The 26,438-nt window shown below is 37.3% G+C and overlaps 1 protein-coding gene across 3 annotated transcripts in view; it reads left to right on the plus strand.

Annotated features, from left to right (window-relative positions):
- The window catches only part of GPC5 (glypican 5), a 1,580,781-nt gene that overhangs the window by 613,674 nt on the left and 940,669 nt on the right, over positions 1 to 26,438 (plus strand). The window contains exon 7 of one of the 3 annotated variants that reach the window (XM_027557798.1): positions 19,821 to 19,899. The exons of the other annotated variants lie outside the window; for them this stretch is intronic. Coding sequence (XP_027413599.1) covers positions 19,821 to 19,832 — 12 coding nt within the window. The 3' untranslated portion in view covers positions 19,833 to 19,899. Of the gene's footprint in view, positions 1 to 19,820; positions 19,900 to 26,438 lie in introns of those variants that run through there. 3 annotated transcript variants of the gene reach the window in all.

Raw genomic sequence — 26,438 nt, forward strand, 5'->3', positions numbered from 1 at the left:
GGCTGTTGTGCTCGAAACACCCAGACTCCCAGATGGGTTTTTAGAGGCATTTTTAAAGGCAGTGTGAGGATTGGGCATCCCAAGGTATGTATGTGATCAGCTCATGTGCAATTCTGTGATTGGTTAAGAAACAGGGTGCTGTCATAGGAATTAACATTTTTAATCTATATGTCAGTAGATCTGGAAGGCTATGTGCTCATGGTCATCTAGTAATTTCTTCCATTTGGTGGGGGTTTTAGCATCTGTAAAACACCTCAGGAAATGTGCATCAAATACTGTTATTTAAGTACTTCAGAGAGGAACTAAAGCGGGGAATATGGAGGAAGGGATCTGTCCCCAGAAGGCCCCATAGGGTTATGTGAAACTCGCTCAGTCGTGTCCAGCTCTTTGCGACCCCATGAATTATACAGCCCATGGAATTGTCTAGGCCAGAATACTGAAGTGGGTAGCGTTTCCCTTCTCCAGAGGATCTTCCCAACCCAGGGATCGAACCCAGGTCCCATAGAGTTATACCTTGTTACAATACTAGGGATGGGAAAACTGAAAAGGTAAGGAGTACTTACCTCCTTAGTTCAAGAGCATGTTTTTCTCTGTGCTAAGTTGCTTTAGTTGTGTGACTCTTTGTGACACCATGGGCTATTGTAGCCCACCAGACTCCTCTGTCCATGAAATTTTCCCAGGCCAGAATACTGGAGTGGCTTGCCATTTCCTTCTCCAGAGAATCTTACTCACCCGGGAATCAAACCTGCATCTCTTGCGTCTCCTGCATTGTCAGGCAGGTTCTTTACCACTCATACCACCTGGGAAGCCCATTTTTCTCTATGGTATGATGCAGTTTCATACACGGTGCTTTGGGGAGAGTGTGGGGGTGATGAGTCAGTCTGTTTTCTGATTGTTTGACATCTTGTTTTATAAGAGTTTGAATTTGGCCGCTTGTTTCTTTCTTTCCTTTCACTACCAAAATCCCAGGGGACAGTTTTCCCTTCTAAATAGCTTTTCTCTCCCAGAAGTTAATGCTTTGCTGAGGCAACCATCAGTGGTCCTGCCCACTTGCTAAGCATCTTCTGTGTATTCTCAGTGTTTTCCCCAATTTATACTGGCAATGACCCTGGCTGATATTATCTGTATCTTTTACCAAGAGGGCCTTGCTGCACTCTCTTCCATTCATGTATTACTCCTGGCTCTATTTTGGTGTAATCTTTGGAGCTACTGCTGTTTTCAGATGTTTGCTTCTCTACTTGTGTGGGAATTGAAATTTGTTACATTTTTTGTTTGCTTTCTAGTTTCCAGTAGGCATAGAAATTTATTTTACTTGATTTGATTTTCTTTGCTATTCTTATTGATCTGCATTCATTTTAAATAACGAGTAATGTGATTTGGATTTTGGTGGTGTAATGGTTAATTTTATGTGCCAACTTGATTGGGTCAAGCTATGCTCAGAAAACTAGTAAAATACCATTTCTGACTGTCCACTGAGGGTGTTTTCAGAAGCCATTAGTAAGCTGAGTAGAGACTCACTGTCACCGATGCACGTGGGCAGCATTCAATCACTTGAGCGCATGGATAGAACAAAACGGCAGAAGATAGGAATTTGCTTTCTCTGCTTGAGCTGAGATATTCATCCTCTTCTCCTGCCCTGTTCATTGGTACCCATGTATCTCCAGTTTGAACTCAGACTAGGACTTACACCATTGACTCCCTGGTTCTCAGACCCTTACATTCAGACTGAAATACATCACCAACTTTCCTGGTTTTCCAGCTTGCAGTGCAGATCATGGGGCTTCTCAGGCTTCATAACGACATGAGTCAATTTCTAAAATAATTTTCCTGTTATAAATATCTGTATCTCCTATTGACTCTGCTTCTCTGAATACCCTAGCTAATACAAGTGACCACCACTACCCTATATTCCCCATGTATTCTTTAAAGATATTTTTCAGTAGGTATAGAAATCTAGGTTAATGGTAACTTTCAACCCTTTGAAAATATTTTACTGTCCGTTGGCTTCCACTGTTTCCATTGAGATATTATCTATAGACTGTTTCTTCTTTGAAGATAATTGGTATTTTATTATTTTTCTCTTTGTCATTAGATTTCAGCAGTTATAGAAAGTAAGATTTCTTTTTATAACCTACATGGAGTTTTTGGAATTTTAAAAATCTGTGACTTTATGTCTAAGTAGTTTTGAAAATTTTAAACCTTTATCTCATCCAGATTTTCGTCTCATTTTTTGTTTTCCTCTAAGGGCCTTAAGTACATGTATATTGGACTTTCTCTTGCCTTTCCTCTGTCCCTCTGCCCCCGCTCCAGGCTCTTTCCTTCCACACTTATTATGGATATTTTAATCTTACAGTTTTCTATTCTTTGCCGACTTTGCCTTCTTTATTTAATCTTTTTTTTAGTATCAATCACAGTTATTTAATCTATGTTCAATAACTTAATGTTATTGTACCCCTCTGACTTTTCTTCCATTGTATGTTTTTTTCTGTTCATTTTAATCTCCTGTTTTTTGGACCTGATACATTGTTTTGCAAGTTATTTATTGAGAATATTTTTGAAGTTGGTTTGAGGCCAGTAGTAAATGTTTTCATCCTCTAGAGAGGATATGTAGTATTCACTTGTGGAAGGCACCTAGGGATATACACAATCCAGGTTCTCCTTAATGTACAATGAAGCAATTAGCTAATTAAAGATGTCCTTCAATAACTGCAAGGTCTGTGTAGTTATACGTGAGCCCAAACCAAGGGTTAACTTAGTTTGTCCAATTCCTCATTGGCTTTGTACTCCAGTTTTTATCCCCTATTCCTAAGAATCTGCCAGAAATTCTACTTCTCAGTACCTTTAAGGAACTCAGAAAAAGACCATAGGAGAAAAGTGGTCAAAAGACCAAATTCACATATTCGAGTTTCTTTCTTGGTCTAAGACTGTTTGTTGTTCACTGCATTAACACTTGGGCACCTTATAAAAGGTTAAAAAAATTAAGCTTTTATATTGTTTTTCTCAGCAAAAAGTTGGTCTAAATTAGCTACTTCACCATTACTGGAAATAGTAGTCCCAGAAATGAGGTTTTACATGTAATTATGTGACATCAGCAACATATAAATGAAAAAAGGCTCAAATTGGATTCTGTGATGTATGTAGCTTATATAAATCCTCTTACTATTGGTTTCATAATTTTTGAAAATGTTCATCAGGTATCTCAGTGTTTATATGCGTGTGTGTGTGTGTGTGTGTGTGTGTGCAGACAGAGAGAGGAAGACTGACTTCTAGGGAGGATAATGCTTGTATATTTGACATAAAACAGCAATATAATATATTGATAATAACTGAGATTATATTCTTTAATGAGAGCATATTATTTTTTCTGGTCCTGTTGTGAGAAAATCTAAGACTACTCAATACCACAGAGTTGAGTATATGCCTGGGCTGTCCATTCAAAGTGCCCATCAATCTAAGCACAGCCTAAGTGATTGTCTGAAGGGCAGCCATCTGACCCAAGTAGAGTCAAATAGAGTCTCCCCTGAAACTTTTTTTTTCACCGAGCTAGCCTTCAATAAAAGGCATATTTTAGTCCTATATGCTCTGCAAATTCTAATTTTGGTTATATTTAATTGTTCCCCTTCAACTTAGACTTTGTATATATATGGTGGTTGGCAATTGCATTTTCTCTATGAGATCAGTTATCTTCATCAATCAGAGACACATCTAATCCAATTTCATGAAGAATCTAATTTTTCTCAAGTGTATCAAAATGATATTTTATTTGTAATGCTATTAAACATCCAACTAGTCAAGCTTAATTCAGGAAATTACTGTTTAATTTCATAGCGCCTAATATCACATGACCTCTAAACATATTCAAACATAGAAGATATAAAGGTAAAAATATCTCTTCAAAAGATATTTTAAAGTTAATTAAATTAATGTGAATACAATTACATTATCAATTTCAAGCTCAAGGAGACAGAAGTGGGATAATTGTTTTGATTTCTTTAAAAAGTTACTTCACAATTATATTCATCTTAGTTGGTGTTTTCATACCTTCCCCTTTCCCCTGGGATCAGAGTTGTTATTTACTTGGAGTTCTGTTTTGTTTTTCTATTTCAAATAGATTAGATATAGACAGAAACTTTCACAAGAAGCAAAATGAATACCTAGATACAGAATCAGTAAGTAATATGCTCTCTCTTTATCCATTTGCTGTGAAAATCCATCCCAGCCTGCTTATTCAGATATCCGTAAGAGTAGTCCCTAAATTACCAGTCTCATCATGTTTGCCAGAATTGACTTCTTTCATTTTAGTTGTATTTTATAATTATGTATAAGTGAAATGACATGATCATAGCACCAAAACGTGTAGATTACATCCCAGCTCTTTATTCTATTGGGGCAACTTTGGACAAATGATAATTTGTTTGTTTTTTCCCTAAATCCTACTTTCCGCATTTATTATTTATTTTAACTGTGTACTTTGTTTTGGAGTAGAGCCAATTAACAATGTTGTGATAGTTTCAGGTGGACAGCAAAGGGACTCAGCCATACATATACATGGATCCACTGTTTCCCCAACACGTCTCCCATCCAGGCTGCCACACAACATTGAGGAGAGTTCCATGTGCTATACAGTAGGTCCCTGTTAGTTATCCACTATTTTCTGAATTTGAATAAGAGAAAAATTCAGGGAATTATTTTGAAAATTAAATGATACGACCTATGAATATTCATCCAACTGTAAGTTATTTTTACTGGCCAGTGAACTTTGTAAAACAGACTTAGTTCTCAAGGAGCTTATATTCTTGAAGATGAAATCAGACCTAACATTTTCAAGAATGTAATCCATGAATAAAAAGTTTTAAAGACAATAATAACAACCATCTGTTCCAATCTGGTGGGAACATGCTTAGGTATGCTGTTACTATTCCTGTGTAGTCATTTTCATTTCTTTTACTCTCAAAATAAAATTCCCCAAAGCATGTGCTTAGATAAAGGTGTGGTTTTTCCAAGGCACTGAGTGCAATCACTGATGAGCACATGCTTGTCTTTAAAATCTACTACTATATCTGGACAGAAAAAACAGGCACTACAAGACATGACTACTAGCTTTATATTTTTGAGATTCAACTATTTTTCAAAGAGAAATATTTAATCCTTTAAGCCTTTACATAAGACTCACATATTTTGGAGTTTTATCCAAATTACTACATTGTTCAAATATCTTTTTTGCTTAATTTACCTAAAAATGTAGTCACTGCTTAAAAGATTATAAGAATTTGCAGTATTATTGGTGGCATTGTGCTTAGTTAGTTCTAGAACAGCTTCAAATACATGTTAGTTCCCTAATGGAATGTGCTATAATTCATTTCCTTTGTAACACAAACAGAGAAGTGCTGTTGGCCAGAATCTTTGGGGGATATGTTGATTATAGCCAAAGGGAGATGTTTAGCACATTTTCAGACACTGGTAGGTAGCAAGAATATTAAGAGGCAGGATTTCCTGGTGTTTAACATACCTCTGAAACTTAGAGGAATCACAAATTTCATAGGTTTTGGACTTCAGCAATAAAGAACAATGTACCTAATGCTAGGCAATGTTGCACTATACCATTTCCTGGTGTTCTCAGGTTACCACATGGTCAGCCATAGAACTGAGAATGGTGTACCCTGGGAATGGATGACAACTACACAGTATTGAGGCAAAATAAGTGGAGAGTCTACTGTAACTCTGTAAGCATTCACCACAGCCAGAACAGCACCTCCACATACTGTGCTTTTAGTACACGTATCTTCCTTGATGACCAAAACACAACTTCTGTTTGATCATGTTCAGCTTTATAATTCCAGAATTAAAGGCATATCATGGCTTGTCTATTTTAAGCAAAGACATTCAAAGTGAAGTTGTCAGTACTATTATATGATTTATATTCACCCTCCTTGAAAGAATTTCTTGACTATACATAAGTGAATTACTCTGAAAACTGTAGTCTTGGGAAAATGAATTCCTTACATGCTTGTATTACTGAGGGAGAGGTTTTGTTTTATCCTGTAAAGTTTATTATGCATTTTGGCTTTGTGCTAAAGAGTATCTATGCCAATAAATATTTGAAAGCCGATAGTGAAAATTCAATATGTGATTGCAAATAATATGTCAGAATTCTAATACTATTTTTTAATATTATTATTCTTAGTTTTTTTTCCAAATTCCTGTGTTGCCTATATTTTGAAAGAGATATCATAATCCAGTAGGACATAAAAATAAAATAAATATGTTGATATTAATGAAATGCTGAGAGATCAATTTACAGTAAATTTTCAGAAAAAAATTGGCCATTGTGGTAATTGAAAGGAAAAGTGCTTAATATTTGATATAAAGAAAAATGAATTTAAATTTAAAAGGTATTATAAAAATTCAATTAATTTAGATTTGATAGTATTTTATACCCATAATAAAAACTTTTAAATGAAAGTATATGACCTTTTAAAACAATCAGTTTTACTTATTGCAATAATGAATAGTTGAAAGTGAAATTAATTTATAGGGACATTTAGAGATTGAATTCTAATGACACATACTTTTCTATCAAAGGCATTGTATCAAAGTTGCTCACCATTCAGATTAGATAATGATGATCTTGAATTCACATGGTTGGCCTGATATCAAAATATGAAAGAAAAGAAAATATAACTATTCAAATTATGTGTGTGTATATATATATATATATATATATATATACACATATCTGTGTATATACATCCATTCTATGGAAATATTTCCAGTATTTAATCAACTTAATTTGAATTATCTTTGTCTTCTTACTTTTGACATATATTTTATACTTTTGTATAAAATGAGCATAGGTTTTAAATTTTTGCATAGCTGATGACATGACATAACAATTCCAAAATTAGTTAGGACAAAAAAGAATATACCTTTTTGTGTCCTTTGTTTTCTTCCCTAAAATTTTGGTACTGATATGAGAGGTGGTAATTTTTCTTTTCTTTTTTTTTTTTTCCTTTTTTCTTTTTCTTCCTTTCTCTTGCTATGATTGCTTTCTGAAAACTCTGGAGTAGCTGACAGAATACTGACTCTGTTGTTGGGAGGAGCTCCCAAATAGAGGATACCTGTGTATTTTCTAAGATCACAGGCAAGGTGGGGTTAAAACGTAACTCTTCTGCACAGCAAGGATCCAGTGGTCTGTGGGATGGCATAGTACTGTCATTATCCTGTGATCCTGCTGCAGAGCAGGAAATATATTTTCACCTTGACTCCCAACGAGAAATTTTATTCTTGTCATCAAAGGAATTAAAGTACCCTCTTTTTAATGAGAACTCATACCAGAACAAAAATTCCCAGAAAAGAGCAGGAGTCAGTAAACCATAGTGTTGTATGAAGAGAAAGAGATACTATTTATACTATGGGATAATACCCAAACAGACACCACTGACATTTTCTTGGGTATATTGGAGGTGAAAATAAGTCTTCATCAGAACATGTAATAAAGACTAGAAACAGATATTTCAAATTAAGTACATGAAGAGAGCACAAGCCTATTTAAAAAATAATAAAAGTACCAATCCAAACAAGCAATGTTGGATTTAAGTTAAACAAGAAAAGAACTAGGAATGGAACACAGAAAAGATAATCCAAAAATTAAAAAAAATTTCACTGGCTGATGCTTCTCTCAATTTCTATAAAAGCAAAGATGGAGCCTTTCTTTACATGGTTTCTAGGAGCTGAGGGCGCCTTCTTGTACCTGTTCACTAAGTCATCCAGAAGCAGAACCTACCTGGTGCATAAGAGGAGATCTATATACCATGGTTATCTGCTTTGTTGTTACTTAGTAACAAAGAGTAAAGTATCAATGGGATACTTTAGGTGTTTAACACACTAAATGAGGCAGAAAAAAAATTGCTGAGTCAGACATTATACGGAAGTACCTAGTTTTTGCTCTAGTTCATGGAACATCAGAAACTTGCAATGTGATCCAGATTTTTTTCAGGGTAAGGATATTTGTTTTCTCTGTGCTGTGCTTAGTTGCTCAGTCATGTCCAACTCTTTGGGACCCCATGAACTATAGCCTGCCAGGCTCCTACGTACATGGGATTCTCCAGGCAAGAATACTGGAGTGGGTTTCCTTGTCTTCCTCCAGATCTTCCCAACCCAGGGATTGAACCCAGGTCTCCTTCATTACAGGCGATTTTCTTTACCATCTGAGATACCAGGGAAGGTTAAGAATACCAGAGTGGGTAGCCTATGCCTTCTGCAGGGGATCTTCCTGACCCAGGGATCAAACCTGCATTGGCAGGCAGGTTCTTTACCTCTAGCACCACCTGAGAAGCCTATCACTTACATGTGGAGTCTAAAAAAATACAACAAACTAGTGAATAAGACAAAAAAAGGAGAGGACTCACAGATATAGAGGACAAACTAGTAGTTACCAGTAGGGAGAGGGAAGGGGAAGGGGCAAGAAAGAGGTAGTGGATTAAGAGGTAAAATTATTACTTATAATATAAACTACAAAGGTATATTGCACAGCATGGGGAATGTAGCCAATATTTTATAATCACTATAAATGGAATATAACTTTTAAATTTGAACCCCAATGTTCATTGCAGCACTGTTTATAATAGCCAGGACATGGAAGCAACCTAGATGCCCATCAGCAGATGAATGGATAAGAAAGCTGTGGTACATATACACAATGGAGTATTACTCGGCCATTAAAAAGAATAGATTTGAGTCAGTTCTAATGAGGTGGATGAAACTGGAGCCTATTATACAGAGTGAAGTAAGCCAGAAAGAACAACACCAATACAGTATACTAACGCATATATATGGAATTTAGAAAGATGGTAACGATAACCCTGTATCCGAGAAAGCAAAAGAGACACAGATGTATAGTACAGTCTTTTGGACTCTGTGGGAGAGGGAGTGGGGGGGAATTATTTGGGAGAATGGCATTAAAACATGTATAATATCATACAAGAAATGAATCACCAGTCTAGGTTCGATGCAGGATACAGGAAGCTTGGGGCTGGTGCACTGGGATGACCCAGAGGTATGGTATGGGGATGGAGCTGGGAAGGGGGTTCAGGATGGGGAACACATGTACATCCGTGGCGGATGCATGTTGATGTATGGCAAAACCAATACAATATTGTAAAGTAAAAAAAATAATAATAATTAATTAATTTTTTAAAAACTGAGTCACTATGTTGCATACTTATAACTTATATAATATTGTACTACAACTATACTTCAATAGAAAAATTAGAGAGTGAAATTCTATATAGAGAAATTTGTCTCCAAACATGGCATTTGATGAATTACAGGGTATCATTATCTCAAATCCAGCAAGGCTAAATTATACATTAAATAGATGTATTAAAAAGTTTGTTTCAATCGGTTAGGTATTTAATTTTGAATTCAATAGTGCACATCAAATCTGTATTTTGTTACTTTTTTACTATAATTCAATTCCCTCCTTTCCTTGGTTATTAGACATGTAGGGGAAAAGAGAGAGAAACAACAGCTATCTTTCACATTTACTGTGAACAGTAAAGCAATAAGTCATGAGCAGTCTTGATCCGTATTGATGAAATGTTACACCTCAGAATTCAGGTAATACGACCAAAGAAGGAGAGAAAATTAAAATCACCAAATCTGATTTGTGAGAAGATTAAAAACAAGCCTCTCATAATCTCTTACTGGTACCAGAAGTGGATTATAAAATTAAAACACTCTTCTGCCAACTCACTAGGAGTTTCTTGAGGTATATAACATTAACATCTTTAAAATATTGAACAACAAATTGATAATTTAGCTGATCCTTTTTTTTGAACACATGCTTCTGAGGATTGCCTTAATATAAACATAGTTTTGACTTCATTTTCTCAAATGTTTGATATATCTTACTCCCTTAAAAATAACAGTACAGCTGGCCATGTAAATATGACTGCTTACCTAAAAATGTATATATGTTTGTACACAGTCAAGGGGTCATGGTTTAAAAGTTGCTATTCAAAAGAACAGTGTCACAAATTTAGCAGAAGCAGGGCAAAGGCTAATAGAGTTTTGCCAAAAGAAAGCACTGGTCATAGTAAACACCCTCTTCCAACAGCACAAGAGACAGCTCTACACATGGACATCACCAGATGGTCAACACCAAAATCAGATTGATTATATTCTTTGCAGCCAAAGATGGAGAAGCTCTACACAGCAAAAATGAGACCAGGAGCTGACTATGGCTCCGATCATGAACTCCTTCTTGCCAAATTCAGACTTAAATTGAAGAAAGTAGGGAAAACCACTAGACCATTCAGGTATGACCTAAATCAAATCCCTTACGATTATACAGTGGAAGTGACAAATAGATTCAAGGGATTAGATTTGATAGACAGAGTGTCTGAATGCCTGAAGAACTATGGACAGAGGTTCGTGACATTGTACAGGAGACAGTGATCAAGACCATCCACACACAAAAAAAGAAATGCAAAAATGCAAAATGGTTGTCTGAGGAGGCCTTACAAATAGCTGAGAAAATAAGAGAAGCTAAAGGCAAAAGGAGAAAAGGAAAGACATATCCATTTGAATGCAGAGTTACAAATAGCAAGGAGAGAAAAGAAAGCCTTCCTCAGGGATCAGTGCAAAGAAATTGAGAAAAACAATAGAATGGGAAAGACTAGAGATCTCTACAAGAAAATTAGAGATACCAAGCCAACGTCTGCTGAATCATCGAAAAAGCAAGGGAGTTCCAGAAAAACATCTACTTCTGCTTTATTGACTATGCCAAAGCCTTTGACCGTGTGGATCACAATAAACTGTGGAAAATTCTGAGAGATGGGAATACCAGACCACCTGACCTGCCTCTTGAGAAACCTATATGTAGGTCAGGAAGCAACAGTTAGAACTAGACGTGGATCAACAGACTGGTTCCAAATAGGAAAAGGAGTACGTCAAGGCTGTATATTGTCACCCTGGTTATTTAACTTATATGTAGAGTACATCATGAGAAATGCTGGGCTGGATGAAGCACAAGCTGGAATCAGGATTGCTGGGAGAAATATCAGTCACCTCAGATATGCAGATGACAGCACTCCTATGGCAGAAAGTGAAGAGGAACTCAAAAGCCTCTTGATGAAAGTGAAAGTGGAGAGTGACAAAGTTGGCTTAAAGCTCAATATTCAAAAAACCAAGATCATGGCATCCAGTCCCATCACTTCATGGCAAATAGATGGGGAAAGAATGGAAACAATGACAGCCTTTATTTTGGGGGCTCCAAAATCACTGAAGATGGTGACTATAGCTATGAAATTAAAAGATGCTTGCTTCTTGAAAGAAAATTATGACCGACCTTGATAGCATATTAAAATGCAGAGACATTACTTTGCTGACAAAGATCCATATAGTCAAAGCTATGGTTTTTCCAGTAGTAACGTATGGATGTGAGAGTTGGACCATAAAGGAAGGTGAGTGCCAAAGAATTGATGCTTTTGAACTGTGGTGTTGAAGAACACTCTTGAGAGTCCCTTGGACTGCAAGGCGATCAAGCCAGTCCTAAAGGAAATCAATCGTACCTGCATATTCATTGGAGTGACTGATGCTGAACCTGAAGCTCCAATACTTTGGCTACCTGAGGGAAACTGACTCATTAAAAAAGACGCTGATGCTGGGAAAGATTGAAGGCAGAAGGAGAAGGGGACGACAGAAGATGAGGTGGTTGAATGGCATCACCGACTCAATGGACATGAGTTTGAGCAAGCTCCGGGAGTTGGTGATGGACAGGGTTGCCTGACATGGGCAGTCCGTGGGGTCTGCCAAAGAGTCGGACAGAACTGAGTGACTGAACTGACTGACTGATGGAAAATGTGCAAACACTTTTGAATGATATTCTCTCTTCTTTGTATTCAAAATAATGGCATATTCTATAGTAATCATCAGAACCAAAATTGGAAAGAATGCCAAAATAATTTAAGTGGGCAAATGATAACTAAATATATAGAATTGTTGCAAGTATACATTTGTGCTAGTTTTTGCCTTCTAAATTGATTTCTGTGAAATGTAACAATGTTTCCTAAGGAAACCCTAGTTGGTTCATTTGGAAAAGTTGTCCTGTGATAAGCAATTAGCACTCTCTAAGGTTAAGAAATTGGGTGTTTTTTTAAAAGTAAAAAGATATTGATTTCCATTTGACTTGAAGAGTTCTTGAAACTCTATTTGTCTAGCACAAGAGTGTGTTGCTGCTTATTTTTGTCTTCCACCAGACTATGATTTCTCCCCTACTGCAGATTCATAGCCAAGTAAGCTCTTGATTTTGTGCCAAATGTAGTGAGAAGCATGTTCCTCTAGTTACTTATAAAGAGAGCTTCCTTGATCTAGAAAGTTATTACTATCAAAGATTCCTGCATTTCCAGCGGGCTTTATACCACTTCAGATTGTAAAAACTAAGAGACTGACACACACAGAGACACATTCTCACACACATACACACACACTCACAAAGGTAGTAGACAACCTCCTTTAATTAATTCATGAGTGTAATATAGGCTGTCAAATGATTACTTTGACTTACTTTGCATGATCTGCTCATTTGTTAACTGACTGGTTTCATCACAAAGGGCTTCCATGATAGCTCAGTTGGTAAAGAATCTGCTTGCAATGCAGGAGGCACCAGTTTGATTCCTGGGTTGGGAAGATCTGTTGTAAAAGGGATAGGCTACACACTCCAATATTCTGGCCTGGAGAATTCCATGAACTGTTTAGTCCGTGGGGTTGCTAACAGTCATACACGACTGAGTGACTTTCACTTTCACTTCATCACACAAAACATTAAAAAAATATATTTATTTATTTATTTATTTATGACTGTGCTGGGTCCTCATCACTGTGTGGTCTTTTCTCTAGTTTGTGGAGAGCAGGGGCCACTTCCCAGTTGTGGCGCATGCAATGTCCTCTGTCCCTGTGGAGCATGGACTCTAGGGTATGCAAGCTTCAGTAGCTGTGGCATGTGGGCTTGGCAGTTGTGTCTTCAGGGCTTCAGAGCACAGCCCAACTGTTCTGGCTTAGTTGTTCAGTGACATATGGGATCTTCCCGGATCTGGCAGGATTGATTGCTTTGACAGGCAGATTCTTCACCACTGAGGCACCAGGAAAGCCCTCACACAGAACATTTGTATGTTATCATAGCATGCAGAGTTTGAGATATTATGAATTGTATTTCAATAAAATGCATTTAAACATAGTGTTTAATCAAGTATTAATACTTGAATTTGTCTTGATTTCTTTTGACATATTTAATGTGATAAAAGAAATTTGTTTTTATGCTGACATGCAATTTTATGCCATGTATGGACTATTAAGCCATAAATGTTCATCACTACAACATGTAGTGTTTCATGCCAGAGAAACTGTGAAAGTGAAAGTGAAAGTAAAGTCACTCAGTCCTGTCCGACTCTTAGCGACCCCGAGGACTGTAGCCCGCTAGGCTCCTCCGTCCATGGGATTCTCCACGCAAGAATACTGGAGTGGGTTGCCATTTCCTTCTCCAGGGGATCTTCCTGACCCAGGGATAAACCCACATCTCCCGCATTGCAGGCAGACGCTTTAACCTAGTCTACTCTGGATATCCATATACTCAGAGTAGATGTTTTTTTTTTTTGGTCATGCCTAAGGATCTTAGTTGCCTGACCAGTGATCTAGCCCATGCCCCTCTGCATTGGATGGGCAGAATCTTAACCACTGGACTACCAGGGAAGTCCCTATGATAGGTTTTTATTTATTTATGTACTTTATAATTTGCAGATTAACATACCTATTTTAAAGAGAAAAGGAAATATTCACTGACACTATACTTTTTCACCATGTCATCACTTGCTTTCTAACTGGTAAAGATAAAATACTTAAATTTTCTGTAATAAGAGGGAGTAATTTTTTAATGGTTATTTTCACTGTTCTTTTAAACTAATATATATGGTTTAAAATTCAAATGATACTAACATGCTTATAAAATAGTATTCTTATTTTTCAACAATATTGTCTCTTTTTCATGTATATGCTTCAACAATGTAAAGCTGTTTTTCATACAGATAGCTATGTTTCATATGTTATAGTTCTTCAGTTGCTAAATTGTGTTCAACTCTGCAAACTCATGAACAGTAGCACACAAGCTCCTCTGTCCCCCTCTAGCTCCTGGAATTTGCTCAAATTCGTGTCTGTAGAGTCAGTGGTGCAATCTACACATCTAATCCTCTGCCACCTCGTTCTCCTTTTACCTTCAGTCTTTCCCAGCATCACAGTCTTTTCCAATGAGTTGGCTCTTTGCATCAGGTGGCCAAAGTGTTGGAGCTTTACCTTTAGCATCAGTTCTTCCAGTGAATATTCAAGGTTGATTTCCTTTAGGATTGATTGGTTTAGTCTCCTTGCAGTCCAAGGGACTCTCAAGAGTCTTTCTTCAGCACCACAATTCAAAAGCATCAATTCTTCAGCACTCAGCCTTCTTTCTGATCCAGTTTTCACATCCATACATGACTATGGAAAATAGTCAAAGTATATACTAACTTTTATAAACCTTCTCTTATTTACTTATTTTTGAAAATATCGACTGACTTTCTACTGGGGCAGTGAAGAATTAGCTCTTCGGTATTCTACTTTTCTCCTCTTTAATAAAATAATTTAATGCTGTTAATTTCCTTCTTGGTGTGACTTTGGCTTCATTCTACACATTTTGATGTCTTTTTGTATTATTTTCAATTTGTGTGTGTGTGTTTTCCTTATAATTCTTTATTTTTTTTTAGAAATAGTTTGTTTTCAAATATTGGAGATGTTCTAGTAATCTCTCCGCAATTAATTTTAAATTTCTTATAGTCATGCAACACATTCTATATGATATCAATCCTTTAAGTTGAGCAGATAACCCTGCATCTGATCCATCTTGATGACTGCTGTACTTGTTCCTGCAAATTACATGTATTCTGCTGTCCTCAGGAGGAATGTTCTATAAATATCTATGAGGCCAAGTTTTTTTATATCTTCTTAAACAATTTTCTATGTTTTCTATCAATGAATGAGAAAAGAAATGTTGAAGTCTCCAATTATAGTTGTGGTGTTGTCTTTTTTCCCCCCAGTCATTAGCTTTTGTTTTGTGCATTTTGAAGTTCAATAATTAGTTTATACTCACTTAGGATTGGTATGTGTTCTTGATGAATTTACCCTTTCATCATTATGAAGAGACTTTCCTTATCCCTTCTCATGGTCTGAAGAGCTGCCTCAGCTTTCTTTCGATTACATTTTCACTGATGTTTCACTATTGTTTATACTGGATTTAACTCTGTCTCTATAATAGACTTTGTATATTTTAAGCACTATATGGTTTGCCCTTTTTAAAATACATTTTGCCAATCTCTGCTTTTGAAGTAGCATTTTTTAACCATTAATTTTAATGTAATTATTGATATAGTTGAATTTTAAATTTAAAAAAAAATTGTTAGGAATAGGATTCTATTTGATTACATACTTCAGTTTTCTTCTGGCTTAAATTGTTTTCTAAGAAAGAAATCTTCATTAGTTCTTGTCTTTGTTTTTTATCATATAAACTGTTTTTTTCTTCTGGTTGTTTACAAAACTCTTATTTTCTAACCAATTTTCAATAATTTGATTGTGATGTTCCTTAGTAAGGTGTTTTCACATTTATTTTGCTTGGAGGCCTGCTGAGTTTCTTGGATCTCTGAGTTTATAGTTTCCATCAAATTTGGACAGTTTATTGACATCACTTCTTCAAATATTTTTTATCCCCACTCTACTTCTCCCTCTGAAACTGCAATTTCCACACCTTGTACAGTTTTATATTGTCTCGGAGATCAATGTTCTTTTTATTTTATTTTTTTCTTTTTTGTCTCTGTGATTCCATTTGGATAGTTTCTCTTGCTATGCCTTCAAATCCACAGATATTTTCTTCTGTATCTAATATGGTTTTAATCTAGTGAATTATTTATATCAGATACTATTTTTATCTGTGAAAGTTTCATCTGATTACTTTTTTGTATATTCCATTTCTTGCCTAATTTTGTTCATGTTTTCCTTTAACTACTTGAATGATTCTATAGCAGCTATTTTGTTTCCTGTCTGTTGATAATATTATGTCTGTTGTTTGTGGTTTTGATTATACTGAATGATTTTCTCTTTATCAAAAGTCATACTTTCTTGCATCTTGGCATGTTTAGTAATTTTTATTTGATGCAGGTAATTGTATTTGATGCAATTGAGTGCTGAGTTGTCTTGTGCTTTTTTTATGGTTAGATTTTGTTTGGGAAGCAGTTCACTGCTTGATTTTCTTTACGCTTGTTTTTAAGCTTTGCTCTTTTGGGTCCTAAATAGCCTTTACCCTGAGGGCAATTTAGTTCAGCCACTAAGGTGACATTTCCAGGAACTCTACCATCATTCAATGAGAACACTCCTCTATGCAGGCCAGAATGTGAAGATTGCTCAGTTGACACTCCCCCAGCTATTCTTGCCCAGGTGGGTGAATTTCATCCTGTAAACATGCGCTTAGGATTCAGCAACTGAGTCAAGGGGATCCCTATATAGGTTTGTAGGGGTATTTCTCCTTGGAGTGCTCAACTTTCTGACCCCTCTCTACAAATTTCAGAAACCTCTACCTTCCCAAACTATCACCTCTGTCTCTTCAACTCATTAAGGTTATCATACTTCACTTGGGAAGTGCATTCCTGAACGACTTTCTCTAAGGTTCTTTCAGACAGATAGCCAAGCCAATCACAGGGTTAGTTTTCAGTTTGCCTTTTCTTAGAGATCAGAGTTCTGTATTGTATATTTTCTAAGTTTCAAATAATCATTTCATAGATGTTTTATTTATGTCAGAGGATAATTCCAGATCAACTTATTTATGGTCAGAAATTGAAATTCCCTTATATAATTTTATAAACATAGAGTACTTTATAGATGTCAGCAAATGTAACAGACAATGTATAGACATACCTACATAGATATAGAGGGGCTTCCCTGGTGGCTCAAATGGTAAAGAATCTGCCTGCAATGCAGGAGACCCAGGTTCGATCCCTGGGTCAGGAAGATGCCCTGGAGAAGGAATGGCTACCATTTTCCACTATTCTTACCTGGAGAATTCCATGGACAGAGGAGCCTGACAGTCTAAAGTCCACGACATCATAAAGAGTCAGACATGACTGAGTGACTAACATATATAGATATAGATAGGTCTATATGTATGTATTTAAAAGCATAGAATATTTACTCACCGTTTTCAGATATTTATCAAATACCACATTCTTGGTGAGGACTCACATAGACCTATTTGAGATTTCATCCTGTTTATTCTCTATCCTAACTGGCTGCTTTTAAAAATATCTCCATATTATTTATCACAATTTAACATACTGTGTATTATGCATATTTATTTTCTTTGTTTTCTACCTCTCTCCTCAAGTAATGTTAACCCACACAAATGTATAGCTTTTTGCTTAAATACTGTTATTTTCTCATATCACATGGAATAGTAAGTTATATATAGATTTTGAATAATTATTAGTTGATTAAATAAATAATGAACATCAAGATAAATCTTTCATCTAATGAGAAAAGAAGAAGTATGATTGGAGAACGATTAATTGCATTTTGCAACTGTATGAATTGTTTGTTGTGACTTGAGTTTTGTTATGAATTGAATTTTTCTCCCCTCCCTAGTTCATATGTTTAAGTCCCCAGTACTTCAGAATGAGACTATATTTGAATACAGAGCCTTCAAAAGAGGTAAATAAAGTAAAACAAAGTCATATGATAAGCCCTAATCCAGTATGACTAGCGTCCTTACAAAGAGGAGAGTAGGACAAAGATATATGCAGACAGAGAGGAGAGATCACAGGAGGGCACAGTGAGGAGGTGGCCGTCTATGAACTAAGGAGAGAGGCCTTGGAAGAAACCAAATTTGCTTATACCTTGATCTGAGGCAACTAACCTCCAGAACTCTGAGAAAATAAATTTCTTGTTGTTGAATGTACTCAGCCCGTGGTGTTGTGTCATGGATGCCTGAGCACATTAATGCAGCTTTGTAATACTTTATTTTTTTAAAGATATTAGAAACAAATATGCCAAAATGTTATTATTGATTTTCTGAAAAGATATCCATAGCTCTTTATTATATTTCCCTTTAACAGTTTTTTTATTTGCAATATATAGGTAAACTTTTGTCACCATAAAAATACATTTCAAAGCATATGTTCTCTTCCCTGGTGGCTCAGATGGTAAAGCGTCTGCCTGCAATGTGGGAGACCTGGGTTCGATCCCTGTGTTGGGAAGATCTCCTGGAGAAGGAAATAGCAACCCACTCTAGTATTCTTGCCTGGAGAATGCCACGGATGGAGGAGCCTGGTAGGCTACAGTCTATGGGGTCACAAAGAGTTGGAAACGACTGAGCAACTTCACTTTCACCTTCACTTTCATATATAAATGCATATATATATATATATGCATTTATATATGCAAATATATATATGTATTTATACATATATATATATATATATATATATATGACAAATTCTAAGCAAAGATCTGAGCGACTAAACTGAACTGAAACAAAGATCTCCAATCATTAGAAGGCAGAATATGTGCAAAACATTGCCTTGTATCAGGATGTGATCCAGTAACTAGAAATTCCTTGCTTCTTTTCCCCTTGTCTACCTCTATTCAATAGATGGATTGGTCAATGAGTATAAATACATTAGTGTGTGATCAAAAATTTATAGCCATTAACATGTAAAAAAATAATTATGCAAAGTAAAACATATACCATTCCATATCTGTAATGTCTTAAACTTTCCTGAATGGAAAAGTAAATGTCAAGAATTGCCCCTTCCAAATAAATATAACAGAACATAAATCTACCATCATGTTTCTCATTTGAACTTTGTGAAATATTGAATTTTGATTTACATGTCTGAGCTTGTTATTTCTTAGTAGCTACTTTTGTTCCAAATCTGCCTGTGGGAAATAATGGTGCTCCCAGTCAGGGAGCAGTAGGAGATGATATAGTAACAGGACTTCCTGTTACGAGGTGTTTATCTTAGTTGTTACAATTGTGCTATTCTCCTATTGTGCATTTATTCTTCCCTCCATTCAGCCCAATCACTGAGGTTTTAATATCAGTTACTGTATTATTGCAGCCATGAAATTAAAAGACACTTACTCCTTGGAAGAAAAGTTGTGACCAACCTAGATAACATATTTAAAAGCAGAGACATTACTTTGCCAACAAAGGTCCATCTAGTCAGGGCCATGGTTTTTCCAGTGGTCATGTATGGATGTGAGAGTTGGACTGTGAAGAAGGCTGAGTGCCAAAGAATTGATGCCTTTGAACTGTGGTGTTGGAGAAGACTCTTGAGAGTCCCTTGGACTGCAAGGAGATCCAACCAGTCCATTCTAAAGGAGATCAGTCCTGGGTGTTCTTTGGAAGGACTGATGTTGAAGCTGAAACTCCAATACTATGACCACCTCATGAGAAGAGTTGACTCATTGGAAAAGACCCTGATGCTGGGAGGGATTGGGGGCAGGAGGAGAAGGGGACGACAGAGGTTGAGATGGCTGGATGGCATCACCGACTCGATGGACATGAGTCTGAGTGAACTCCAGGAGTTGGTGATGGACAGGGAGGCCTGGCGTGCTGCGATTCATGGGGTCGCAAAGAGTTGGACACGACTGAGTGACTGAACTGAACTGAACTGTATTATGCCATTCTAAAATATCATTTTGGCTCTTCCTTATAGATTCTCTTTATTCTCTGAGATTTTCTCTCTTTACAGATATCTTCATAATTGTTTATTGAAACCGACTTATTGTGGCTGCTTTAAAATTCTTGTCAGGACACTCAAAGCCGGTGCACTGGGACAACCCAAAAGGTTGGGATGTGGAAGGAGGTGGGAGAGGAGTTCGAGATAGAGGACACATGTACACCTGTGGCTGATTCATATCAATGTATGGCAAAAAGCACCACAATATTGTAAAGTAATTAGCCTCCAATTAAAATAAATATATTAATTAAAAAAATTCTTGCTAGATAATTCTGTCATTTGTGTCATTACTGTATAGGAATCTGTTAATTATTTTTTCCAATCACTTTGAGACTGTTCTAGATTTTGATACTGCAATAGAAACCTGGACTTTGGGACTTTTATACTATGTATATCTTACTTAAATGATCTTTCTAAAGTATGTCCCCTTTGAACTTTGTCAAGAGTAGTAAGTGCCTCTTCATTAAGGGAAGGTGCTGGTGGAAATACAGTTTTCCCTTTAAGCCTCCACTGTCTTCTGAGGGGTGATAGTGTTATAGAATGAATGTTTGTGTCCCCTCAGATTCCTATATTGAAGCCTTAACCTCAAATATGATGGCGTTTGGAGATAGTTTAGAACATTATTACCTTGAGATAAGGTAATGAGAGTGGTGTCTTCATGGTGGGATGACTGTCCTCATAAGAAGACACAGGAACAGCTTTCTCTCAGTCATGTGAGGACATCATGAAGAGGTTACCATTTGCAAGACAGAAGAGTGGCCTTACTGTAAACATAAATAAATCTGCCCACACCTTGGTCTTAGACATTCCAGCTTCAGGACTGTGAGAAAATACATTTCTGTTGTTTAAGCCATCCAGTCTTAGCAGATGGAGACAAAGGGGCTCCTTCTTACTTCAGTGTTAGGGATGGGAGTTCTGGATCTCATGAAGTTGCCAGTAATATCACCCTGGCTGAGATGGGAAGCCATGCCTTGCCTCTCTCTATGGCCTCCATAGTCATCAAGGGGGCCGGGTGGCTTCATTACTTCTGGACAGTAGTAAAAGTCCTGATTCTCCTAGACCTTTCCTAAATGACCCTGGAGCAAGGAGCTGGCATGTTAGTGCTAGGTCACTCACATCACATGGACACAACTTTCTGCAGAAGGAATTTATTACTTCAGGCTTTCATGGCTTTTTCTATAACACTGATGGCATCTTCAGTGTTATAGACTTCCAGACTTTCATGATCTTTTTGTTAGGTTTCTCTTCCATAGTGTTGACAGTCCTTTCCATGGAACACCATGTGTAATAAACCTTAAAGGTCTTTTGGACCCTATGATCTAGAGACTGAATTAGAGACATTGTATAAAGGGGAAATAGACCACTTTGAGGGCTTCCCAGATGGCACTAGTGGTAAAGAACCTGCCTGCCAATGCAGGAGATGTAAGAGGTGCAAGTTCAATCCCTGGGTCGGGAAAACCCCTGGAGGAGGGCATGGCAACTCACTCCAGTATTCTTGCCTGGAGAATCCCATGGACAGAGGAGCCTGGCAGACTACATACAGTCCATAGGGTCTCAAAGAGTCGGACACGACTGAAGCGACTTAGCATGCATGCATGCAGCCCACTTTGATGCTGCCAATGTTGAACACATGGGGTTCTGGGCATTGCATATCAAAGCTGGGCATATCAAAAGAGCATTTTCACAAAAGAGTAGAGTTAGCCTATTCCTTCCTGCCTTAAATCCTGATCCACCCTTCTCTCCCTTACTGATAAGCAACCTTTGTAGCATTTTTTCCAGAATAGGGAATTGTGTCTGCTTAAAGTCTGTTCAGGCAGATAACCTTTCTCCTCAATAATTTTCATAATGGTGTGTGGGAACTCACCTGCTGCTTTATGGTCAGCAGAAGCTGCTTTTCCTGTTATCTTGACATTTTTTTAAAAAGCCAAACCTCTTTCTAAAATTATCAAGCCATCTAATGCTGAAATTAAGTTCTCTGGCTTTAGATCCTTCAGCTTCTTATACTTTAAGTTGTCATGTAATAACTTCACTTTTTCTTAAATGATATTAGTCTATAGGTATTCCATTCTTCTAGCAATCCTGCACTCACATAAAAGATGCATTTTCAATATGATATAAAAAAAGTATTTCATGAAATGGGCAAGGTTTTCACCCTTGCTCGTGTAGCTGCCATAGTAACTTCATGAATTTCCTTTCCTTTCCTCATGAATGAAGGAAACAGCACAATGTTTTTTATGCTGTAGTCATTTATCTTGAAACTGTGGACAGCTGCAGTCTACATTACATATCAAGCAAATCAACTTTTTCTTGTAACGTTATGCCTTTTCTCTGCTTCTTGGGAGCATTTCCCACATAGCAGTGGCACTTTGTACAGGTCCCAGGGTGTTAGTCAAGGTTTATGGTATTGCCCTAAACATGATGAAAGATACTTGAGAACTACAGAAGATCACCTTTTACTGTGATATGCAATTTACTGGAGAGATGAACTGCACACATGGAGATGATGAATCTACATGGTGTGTTAAGTGGATCCTCACAACACTTGAGCTCAGCACCAGGGCAGTAAGAAGTTGCTGTAAAATTATGACATTAGTACAGTGTGTACTATAGTTGATTTCATGTAGTTAAGATTTAATACTACATCCTTATACTTGCTTATATTTCTCCAGACTGACTGATGCCATGTACAACCTGTTATGTTCATGTAAGTTTTAATAATTTTTTACTTTTTCTGATAGATTTGCATATATTATATGGTAGTAAAAGATAAAACAGACTAGGGGTCGCTAAGAGTCAGATACGACTGAGCAACTTCACTTTCACATTTCACTTTCATGCATTGGAGAAGGAAATGGCAACCCACTCCAGTGTTCTTGCCTGGAGAATCCCAGGGATGGGGGAGCCTGGTGGGCTGCCGTCTCTGGGGTCGCACAGAGTCAGACACAACTGAAGCGACTTAGCAGCAGCAGCAGCAGAATCCACATATATTTTATGCATTCATTACATATCTTTTTTCTTAAAAATTTCAACATTTCTAGATTATGTGGCTCAAGTATAAGTTTTTTTCAAGTTGTTGAAAATCTCCAAAATTTTTTTCAGATATATTCTTGAAAAAAATCCACATATAATTGGACCTGCACAGTTCAAACCTATGTTGTTCAAGAGCCAATGGTGGATAATTTAACATGTATATTTATCAAAGGATGAGGTCACCTAAGAGCTTCCCTGGTGGTGCAGTGATAAAGAATCTGCCTGCAGTGCAGGAGCTGAAGGAGCTGCAGGAGATGCAGGTTCAATTCCTGGGTTGGGAAGATCCCCTGGAGGAGGGCATGGCAACCCACTCCAGATTCTTGCCTAGAGAATCCCATGGACAGAGGAGCCTGGCTCATTGCTGTCCATAGGGTCGCAAAAAGTCGGACACAACTGAAGAGACGTAGGACGCACACGTGCACAGCTTATATATTTGATTTTACCTTCTTGGGTGTAGTATAGGTACACATGAATATGTTTGCATGTATACAGTCTAAGGCGAAATTTTTTTCAATCCTCCTTTTTCTTTTTTGCTAAACTTTATGTGACTATAACATCTGAACCTCTTATTAGGAGCACATATTCAGATAGATTATAACATGAAGATTGTTGCTTTGTGTTCTCAGTGGCTAATTGATTATGATCAGATTGGTTGTAAATGTCCATTAGAGGTTTTTCAGTCATAAAATGGAGTGATTACTGCAATACCTGTTTATGACCAATAGAATAGGTTTATCTGAAATCAATAATAGCCAAAGGAAAATCATGTAGATAAAAAGATAACAGTTTTGGACATTCTCTGGACTTTAAAGAAAATTAAAGAATAGAACTAGATTTTTTTCCCCTCTCTTTCTCTTCTTTGACTAGACCTCACTTGAAAGTGAAAATTGTATCCGATTCTGTGACCCCATGGACTATACAGTCCCTGGAATTCTCCAGGTCATAAGTATACCTATTTCCCAAAATACTGGAGTGGGTAGTCTTTCCCTTCTCCAGGGGATCTTCCCAACCCAGAGATGGAACCCAGGTTTCCTGCATTGCAGATGGATTCTTTACCAGCTGAGCTGAGCCACAAGAGGAGCCCAAGAATACTGGAGTGGGTAGCTTATCCCTACTCCAGGGCATCTCCCCAACCCAGGAATCAAACTGGCGTCTCCTGCATTGCAGGTGGATTCTTTACCAACTGAGCTATCAGGGAAGCCCTAGACCTCACTTCTCCAGGGACAATTTACCAGTTTGAATTGTGTGCATTTTCTACTTGCTGCTGTAACAATTTGCCACAAACTTGGTGGCTTAAGACAAAAACTATATTATCTTACAGTTCTGTAGATCAGGAAGTTCAACATGAGCACTACTGAGTTAAAATCGAGGTGTTGACAAGGCTGTGTTTCTTTCTGGAAGCTCTATGAGAGAATTCATGTCTTGCATTTTCCAGATTCTCCGGGCCACCCATGTTCCTTTTGTCTTGGTTTTCTTTCTCCATCTCCACCACCAGTGATTTTGCAACTCTAAAATTTAGGTCATCCCATGACTGATGTTCTTTTATTTAATTTCTTTTTCTTTTTTTTATTTTTAATTGGAGGATAATTGCTTTACAATGTTGTGTTGGTTTCTGCCTTACAACAATGTGAATCAGACATTAGTATACCTATTTGCAGGGCACAAATAGAAATGCAGAGAACAGACTTGTAGACAGTGGGGGAAGGAGAGGGTAGGAAGCATTGAGAGAGTAGCACTGAAACATATACATTACCATATGTGAAATAGGTAGCAAGAGGCAAGTTGCTATATGACACAGGGAGCTCAACCCGGTGCTCTGTGACCACCTAAAGGGATGGGATGGGGTGGGGGTGAGAGGGAGATTTAAGAGAGAGGGGACATATGTATGCATGCATGCTAATTTGCCTCAGTGGTATCCAACTCGTGAACTTATGGACTGGAGCCTGCCAGGCTCCTCTGTCCATGGGATTCTCCAGGCAAGAATACTAGAGTGGGTTGCCATGCCCTCCTCCAAGGGATCTTTCACACCCTGGGACTGAACCCGAATCTCTTATGTCTCCTGCATTGGCATGTGGGTTCTTTACGAGTAGCAACATCTGGGAAGCCCCTAGTTTGAGGTTGCTGCTGCTGCTAAGTCACTTCAGTTGTGTCCGACTCTGTGTGACCCCATAGACAGCAGCCCACCAGGCTCCCCCGTCCCTGGGATTCTCCAGGCAAGAACACTGGAGTGGGTTGCCATTTCCTTCTCCAATGCATGAAAGGGAAAAGTGAAAGTGAAGTCACTCAGTTGTGTCTGACTCTCAGCGACCCCATGGACTTCAGCCCACCAGGCTTCTCTGTCCATGGGATTTTCCAGGCAAGAGTACAGGAGTGGGGTGCCATTGCCTTCTCAGGGTTTGAGGTTAAACCTATCTAAATATGTTCTTGCTTTCTTTGCTTATAAGTACCTCAGAGACAGAAACTATCTTATTCACTTGTCTAGCCATAGGCTTGCAAGCATATCATGGATTCTAATAATTATGTGTTTAATAAGTGAAAGCAACTTTTAAAATATTTGAAGAAATGTTTTGATATCAACAACTAAATAATAGAGTATTCCAGCCTGTAATTTTTCTAAAAAATAAAGCAGCAGTTAATTTGTATCTTTTAATTTCCACCACTTTTTAAAATACAACTACTAGAATGTTCAAAATCAGAAAGCTCCAAATATGAAATAATAAATTTAAGAGGCCCATGAATTCCTGTGGGTGTAGGATAATCATTTAATTATTAGCTTTTGTCCATTTATAGAATGTTGTAAAATATGCCCTTTATATAAATAGGGCAAATGAGGTCTTAAAAAATAAATATATGACAATAGTGAGTAATCAGATAGCACTCATTGTTTGTTGCATTACAGAATAAATTAAGAAAGAGAAATGCTCTTGTAGTTGTTTCAATTAATTTTTAATTTAGTGCCTATTTTTTTCAGAGAGTAGCAATATACTTTCATAAGATACTATTCTGCAAACTCATAGAATGTTAATATTATACTCAATGAAATATTTAACTTATGTTTCACTTAACTTAGATTCTCCTAGCAGTGTCCATATTATTTGGCAACCAATAGCATCTCAGAATTGTACTTGAGTAAACAAAGGGAGAAGGCAATGGCACCCCACTCCAGTACTCTTGCCTGGAAAATCCCATGGACGGAGAAGTCTGGTGGGCTGCAGTCCATGGGGTAGCGAAGAGTTGCACACAACTGAGTGACTTCCCTTTCACTTTTCACTTTCATGCGTTGGAGAAGGAAATGGCAACCCACTCCAGTGTTCTTGCCTGGAGAATCCCAGGGACGGCAGAGCCTGGTGGGCTGCTGTCTCTGGGGTCGCACAGAGTCAGACACGACTGAAGCGACTTAGCAGCAGCCGCAGCAAACAAAGGGATGACAGTGTTTCTAAGTGTTTGTACCTTGGGAGGAAAAATTATATATCCACGTTCCTTTTTCAATTTCTTCTATTTGCTCAGATACTTCTAAGATGGATCTGAGGTCTCTTTTTGATGCCACCTCAAATAAAATTACATCCTAAATGACCAGAAGAAACCATAAAACAAAATAGA

The sequence above is a fragment of the Bos indicus x Bos taurus genome, chromosome 12, assembly GCF_003369695.1.
Source record: "Bos indicus x Bos taurus breed Angus x Brahman F1 hybrid chromosome 12, Bos_hybrid_MaternalHap_v2.0, whole genome shotgun sequence".
NCBI lineage: Eukaryota > Metazoa > Chordata > Mammalia > Artiodactyla > Bovidae > Bos > Bos indicus x Bos taurus.